The following is a 7,441-nucleotide window of genomic DNA, read 5'->3' as shown; positions in this document are numbered from 1 at the left end:
AAAAATCTTATCTTTCTATTGGCATATTAATACACATCTGAATGCATTTATCAAACTGAAGCAATAATCGAACAGGAAACAATTAAAGAAATATATACATGTGTTCTGACTGTCAATACTAAGGTTGTTACAAAGAAAACGCAAGCGAGTAAAGTTGCGCACACTAGTGTAAGTACTAAAATAATAAAGTTTTTCAACAAATATACTATGTTGTCGTCTAAAATAAAACAATCAACCATAAAGCTCTCCGACAAAATATACATCCTAATATATCACAGTAACACACTCAAAACGATTGTCTACTTTATATCTCAGAGGATTCAAGCCCTTTCAGATAGCTGGGATTGCTGAAGATCAGCGCATCGATGTCGTGAGTAGAAACAATTCCCTCTGTGCTGATGGTCTCCGGCTTATCATGGAGGTTCTGCATGTCGTGAAGACGTAGAGCGGCGTCCAGCGGGCTCTCCACGTCCCCCATCCCAGGGGCCACTTCCGTGTACATGTCTAGAACCCGGACTTGCTCCTCCAGACCGTCGTACTTCGGCGTCATACCGCCGTTTCCGATGATATCGGCGTCAAACGAATTGTCGCTGTCAAGTAGTAAATATATCAAAACGCAATTTAACAAAATGGGGTTTAATGCATGTGAGTAATGTGTCATCGCAGATTAGCCTTTGCAGTCCACACAGGCTAATCAGGGACGATACTTTCCGCGTTTAATGATTTATTTGATTAAATGAAGTCTCTTCTAAGTAAAAATCTCTGATAAGACTTTGCTGTCGTATGGTTATTAATACTATACTAGATCAAGTTCCAACACATATCAGCATAAACTAAGTAGTCAATTCAAAAAGTCAATTAATACCATGCTATAATTCACCAAGTTCCATAACATATTTGCGTCAATTAACATGTCGATGTCAAGTAGTAATAAATACAAAGTTCTTATGAATAATGTTATAACATATAAGCGTTTTAAAAGCTGTCAATGTCAGGTGTCAAATACTATTATCTTAATCTGGACCAAGCGACAACACACATCTACGTAAAATAAGTTGAACAGTTGAAGGTACATCGGATTAAAATCTAAAATAAAAGTAAACTAGTAAAGAACTTTTATTTTTTGTAGGTTTCAACACAGGTAGACAAAGGATTTGTTACTGTTGAGATTAAACCAATATCTTTTGAAGTTTGAGAACATTTTATAAGCTTTTAATTATAAATTCAGATAATTGTTTATGAAAACACATATTGCACTGAATTGCAAAAAAACATCAGTCAACATTATCACCACATACAACGACATATTATATTAACGGTGAGTATGTGAATTTCATGTAATAATTTTACTGTAAATCAATCGAGACAAAAATGTTTAATGTAAACAAGTAAATAAATTAATTTCATAACGAGCACTAGCCCGGAACATAATACATAAAATCGATGAAAAAGTACAAAATTTCAATGAAATAATATAATATTCAGAAATTTATAATATACTTAATAATGAGCTTACCTTCCCATACTGATATTGTCATACACTGCCTTTTCTGAGATTGTCGCGTTGAGTAGTGGATTTGACCTTCACAAAAAACAAGCATATGTTTTCAATAATATGTGTGTGATATTATGATATCAGCATCGTCGAAAAAACATTAATTGTATCAATTACAGCTCACTGCAGAGGGTATTAAATTTGGTAAGACTATATAAGTTACTGGAATTAATTATTGTTACGACTTGCTGGTTACGAATGTGTCTGCACCTTACGATACAGCAAACATGATTTGCAGTTTTCATTTCAATGCAATTTCTTATTTAACCTCGTAGTCATATCCTGTTTGCATTTAAAGATCAATCATACTAGCATCACGTGAAACCACGCAGAGACATGGCTTAACATTAAAACAGAGGGGGTAATCACGTGATTATTGAGATGGCGACGTCCATGCCGAGGCCGGTATTTTTCGCCGTTTTATACCCTTTAATAAGTTGTATTATTTTTTAAATTCCGCCCACTTTCCAGCCATATTAGCAAGAAAGTTACTGGCGTTTATTTCATAGTAATATTCGCTCTATAGCTGGACTTTACTCGGTGCAAAATTTCGTAGCGGGATGACATAATTAGGGCTCCACTAAGAAAATTTGCGAGGAGTAAAGTCGAGATACAAAGCGAATTTAAATTAAATTAAATTAAACGTTTTATAACCTTTAATAACTTGTATTATTTTTTAAATTCCGCCCACTTTCCAGCCATATTAGCAAAAATGTTACTGGCGTTTATTTCATAGTAATATTCGCTCTATAGCTGGACTTTACTCGGTGCGAAATTTCGTAGCGGGATGACCTAATTAGGGCTCCACTAAGACAATTCGCGGGGAGTAAAGTCGAGATACAAAGCGAATTTAAATTAAATTAAATTAAATTAAACGAAATAAACGCTAATCACTTTTTTACTGATATGGCTGGAAAGTGAGCGTCGTTTCAAGATAGAACAAGAGTAATAAAGGGTATAAAACGGCGAAAAATAACTGTCTCGGATGGACGTCGCCATCTTGACTTTCACGTAATTACCCCCTCTGTAAAACGAATTCGTTAATATATTAGTAGACAAGCATTATCAATTACTGTCGAGAATACTGGTTACTTCCGGGGATGAACTCATTTCCAACTTTGCCATCTTTGAACTCTGCAATTAAAATTGTAATGCTTGAACAAGTACGCTATTTCGCGGAATATTATTGACGAATACTCAGGCGGCGGTGCTTTATAAAAAAAAGCTGTATACATTCGCTTTGGAAAAGGGCAGTTTTATTAAGTCAAATGTTTCACAGCGTTTTCCTGCTAATATTCTATAAGAATGTTAGATATTATTCCGTATATTGATATTCAACACTTTATTACGATAGTGATTATATTTATCCGTTGGTATTTCTTAACATATTAAATTAAGAGGCTATTAGCTATTTGCAAATTTCCTTGACAAATTGAATCGTCTTTCATTCTAGGAAACAATGTTGGTTTAATCTAAGGTTTAGTTGAAGAGTTGTAAATGTGTGTGAGAACAATAGTTTTGAATTAAATGTTTGCATTTGCACGAAAACCAATGTATATCATGGGAAAATGAATGTATTAATACCGTGTGTGTTTATGGTCGCGGCCTGCAGTTTTCGCTTGTAAGTATTTCTGGTTACTATGGAAACGTATATGATAATAGCAATGGTCAGCGTGAGGACAACCACGAGTGCTACTAGGATGTACACGGTCTTTAAGGGAGATTCGCCATCATCTTCTGTCGAGATCCATTTCTACAACATTAAAGAATTATATCAGTTTTATGACCATTTAAATACATAACATTTTAAAATTAATAGGTAATATAATTATATTTGTAATTCGAATCATACTTACTGTAACTTCTGAAATACTGTACTGTGACTGCGCCTGCATTAGTTCGTACGAAAAGCGATCTACAAGTCTGAAACATATGTACGAGAAAATAATATGTATAAGTTCATTTCAACTATTCGCTTAGTTTAACGAGCAATTTATCATCCGAAACATTTTTTCATACACAATTATCCCAAATAGCATTCAATACTAAGTTTTGATAATCAAATTCATTTTAATGGTTGATTGACATTAAGAGTATTTAAATATTTTTTATTTACATTATCGTTTATAAATTGTTCACTTATTTTCGAAAATGTATCTTAATAAAGCGTAATTCATTGTATCTGATTTTTTTTTACCGCAGCGCTTCATCTGCTGACAAAATTCTTCCATCTTTGTTTACGACATGGAAATAGAGGTCTGTCCTAGAATAAAAAATATGCATGGTATCTAAAAACTATAACATACTTTCTCAATATACGAGGCTTACAGACTAGCTTACAGACTTTCAGAAAGGCCTGATGGAAAATCTTAATTAGAGTAGCTCAATAAGGTTACGTTTTCACAAACCGGATGTCTGGACAGCATCGTGACATGCTGTTATTTATCTATTCAGTTTACATGATATATTTCGGTATCAATATTTAAATGCATATGCTTTATCTAAGAAAATATTATCCCAATCAGTTAATTCATTGCTACTTTTAATATTTAAAGTATAACTACTATGTAACATTCGCATAGAACATAGTGTTTTTAAAATAAATTTATGTCAGTTGTTCATTTTTGGAGTGTGAAGTGTGAACTTGTTAATGTACACTCATACTAAGCAACCAAACATATTAAACCGGTTCTATAACTAAGTGACACCAAATACTTGTTTTAAATGTTACCTAAACGAATCCACTCTGCCGTTAGAATCCTTATGGTCCTCAAGCCAATCGTAAACAAACGTGTGATCCGTGATCTTACTGTATAACCTGTCAATATAAATCACATTGTATCGATACTAAACTTGTTCTCGATAGCTTAATGCGTAAAACAAATGACACAAATTTCTTGTTTATTAAAATATAATATTCAACACATCGTCTTATTATTCGTTAAATATGCATTAATAGCTTTCGATAGCTATTGAATAATATGCCGTAAAGGTCTTCGAAATCAAACACTATCGCTTACCCCATGATATCATCTTTTCGATCGCTTACGATCGTCTTGTTTCCAAATACAACCATCTTCATTATTTCGGAATCTCCGATCAGGTAGATCTGCAAATTTGTAAAAAGTATTCATAAACATGTTTTTTTACATAAATAAGTACATTAGTTCATTGTCTGGGTGCCTGTTAAGGCCTATTGTATTGGAAAAAAGAAATACTAGTTCGAATCATTATTGAAACATAGACTTTTTTTAACAACAGTACAAATTTATTTGTGAACACATATGTCAACGAATGTATTTAGATACGTCTATATGTATGGTCAAAAAATGACAGAACTTGAGCAACGAAAACAAATGACAGTTTCGTGAATTCAGTGATTCTTGTTTTGTAACGATGTAGTTCCTTGACTGTAATAGCATAAACTCTACATATACAATACTACAATCTAAGATCATCTTTACAAGCGATTTTACCCTAATTTGCGTTATGCTTCTATTATTGGTATCATGAACTTCAACGGGTACAATGATATATCCACTTCTGTCTTCGCTAAAATATTTGTTGTTCACCACTGATCCATTTCCATGCACGCATATCACATGCTGAAAATATAATAGAGCTAACATACAATGCGCCTTCATCATAAGATTATGTAGTTTAAGACGTAAATCGAAAATGATAATCGATAAAAATAACCAATGCTTAAACAATATAAATAACTTGAATTATCATATCAAAGACAATTGAATCAAACACAAATATAACGAACTAAAACAAATTTACCCTAAATGTAAACTTACTTTAAATGTAGGTTAGTGACAAAACATATTTGACTGGAAAAAAGTATTCCCTAAAACAGCTTGCCGAATTACGTTTCTTTAAAGGTTCGTGTGCAAAATAAAACAATTTTGCGATAACCGCAAAATGTGGCACGCTTCTAAGTTAACTGTAATAATTTTGCAACTGCTTTACGAAAGTTTTTTATATTTTAGTACATATTGCTTGTTTGTGTAATAAAGTGTCCTTTGTGACGGTCATTGTTGTATATAGCGACATATCTTATCATGATTGTTTAGTTATAGTAAATTCCTCTTTGTATAAACAACTTGCCTTTTGACCATCAGCACAATTTCCGTGCCCAATCGTTGGTTCACTTTTCAAAGAATCGCTGTACTTTATCGACCCTGTATTGTTAAACACCCACGTTTCTTTTGTAGCATACTCCTGGAAATCACTATCCGACACATAGTCCTATATAAACGGAAAATTAAAATAAGTAACAATGTCTTGACACTACACTAATTTATATAAGGTCGGTGACAAACTGTATTCACAAAGAAAAACATTCTTAAGTAACGAATTTGTAGTCTAAAATCAAAAAAGGTTCACGCAAACTATCGTCACATGGACACACTTAATGCATGAGCTATGATATATTAACACAGTATATTTTAAATCGTGTACTATAATTACAAGATCTACCTTTAAATTTAGATCCAAAATAGTATTCACTGCCGTGGTCCTTCTCATACCGAATGTGATCTCATTGGTTGTAAACACAGGCGGGTTGTCATTAACATCATTTACGCCAATTAGAACCGTTTGGATAGACCGTACACTTCCTGCTGGTGGAACCGATTCGTTACAAGCGACACTCGCGTTGACAGTTGTGGAGCAATCTTTGACACTGACTGTGATGGCGAAACTTTTCTGGGTCTCATAATCAAACATCCTTGTAGCGTGGACAGTGCCATTGGTCTCCCCAACCACGAATAATCCCATTGTAGGTTGTTCTATCAACGTGTTATGAAAGCGTAAAAGATTATAAATAGTTTTTTCATCTACATATGCTAGCTATAAAACATAGTTTTAAATGCCATCATCATGTCTTAAATATTTTTTTCTGAAACTTATTTATTAAAATGTTTGCACACAATTAGGTTGTAAATATACTTTTTGTTTAAGTATATACGCAATAATGTAATTGATCAACAACAACAATATCCTGTTCGGTTTCAATTCTAGATATGTTGATATTCGGATAAATTAACTTCTTATAAATTATTTAACATTTGCATCGGGAAGAATAAACAACGTAACGTACCGGTAATGTAATAACATGCAGACGAGTCCCTGTCGGGATCTTTGGAGGTCAACTGTCCTACACTGCTCCATGCTACCTTATTCTCATCAATGTGCAAAGCTACTGTCTCATTCTCAAAATACGGTGGATGATCGTTCACATCTTTTACTTGTATTTTGATTCGTAGTTTTTCTGAGGACAATGGTGGAGTGCCTTCATCGGTTGCTTGGATGTAAAACTGTAATGAGTAATGTCCATTTGTTTTAATGTTTACCAAAGAACTAGTTATAATTTAAATACGTCCATAATTGTATTTCATTTATTAATGTCATTAATTCTTTTTTTTTGTAAGTAACAAAATATTTGCCACGTAAGTCGACGGTTGCAATAACGATTTAAGTTATTACCAGTATTAATTTTATTAGTACGTGTATCTTTAAACGTAGTAATTGTTTAATACTGCAAAATTTGCACTTCTTTGGTTTAAAAATTTCTATAATAAAGTTAATACATATGGAAACAGTTACTTATTTTTTAAAAAATGGTACATTTGAATAGACATCAGATGAAACGGATATAAATCCAATGTGCACTACTTTCAAAAGAAAAATAGTTCCCTAGAACATTAATATTCACTAACTTCAAACGGAACAACGACTATGTTGCTTATTGACTTTGTTAACAGCAGTTTTCCATCAGTTGTCATATTGAAGTATTCGAACACATTCGGACTCCCTTCGACCACCGACATATTGAACGTCGCCTTGGCGTTGTTTCCCTTGTCAGCGTCAGTGTAGTTG

The 7,441-nt window shown here is 33.2% G+C and overlaps 1 protein-coding gene across 1 annotated transcript in view; it reads right to left on the bottom strand.

Moving 5' to 3' along the window:
• Nucleotides 1-7,441, bottom strand: part of LOC127869909 (cadherin-23-like) — a 27,008-nt gene continuing 19,567 nt past the window's right edge. The window contains exons 25-37 of the mRNA XM_052412567.1: nucleotides 7,282-7,441; nucleotides 6,663-6,879; nucleotides 6,041-6,351; nucleotides 5,669-5,809; nucleotides 5,032-5,160; nucleotides 4,576-4,664; nucleotides 4,287-4,373; nucleotides 3,753-3,818; nucleotides 3,412-3,478; nucleotides 3,140-3,308; nucleotides 2,629-2,689; nucleotides 1,517-1,582; nucleotides 1-590 (exon numbers count right to left, since the gene is read on the bottom strand). The exon at nucleotides 7,282-7,441 is cut by the window's right edge and continues 32 nt beyond it. Coding sequence (XP_052268527.1) covers nucleotides 305-590; nucleotides 1,517-1,582; nucleotides 2,629-2,689; nucleotides 3,140-3,308; nucleotides 3,412-3,478; nucleotides 3,753-3,818; nucleotides 4,287-4,373; nucleotides 4,576-4,664; nucleotides 5,032-5,160; nucleotides 5,669-5,809; nucleotides 6,041-6,351; nucleotides 6,663-6,879; nucleotides 7,282-7,441 — 1,849 coding nt within the window. The 3' untranslated portion in view covers nucleotides 1-304. The remainder of the gene's footprint in view (nucleotides 591-1,516; nucleotides 1,583-2,628; nucleotides 2,690-3,139; nucleotides 3,309-3,411; nucleotides 3,479-3,752; nucleotides 3,819-4,286; nucleotides 4,374-4,575; nucleotides 4,665-5,031; nucleotides 5,161-5,668; nucleotides 5,810-6,040; nucleotides 6,352-6,662; nucleotides 6,880-7,281) is intronic.

The sequence above is a fragment of the Dreissena polymorpha genome, chromosome 2, assembly GCF_020536995.1.
Source record: "Dreissena polymorpha isolate Duluth1 chromosome 2, UMN_Dpol_1.0, whole genome shotgun sequence".
Lineage (NCBI taxonomy): Eukaryota > Metazoa > Mollusca > Bivalvia > Myida > Dreissenidae > Dreissena > Dreissena polymorpha.
Note: the sequence above shows the minus strand (reverse complement) of the source record. Positions and strands in the feature narration are given on the sequence as shown.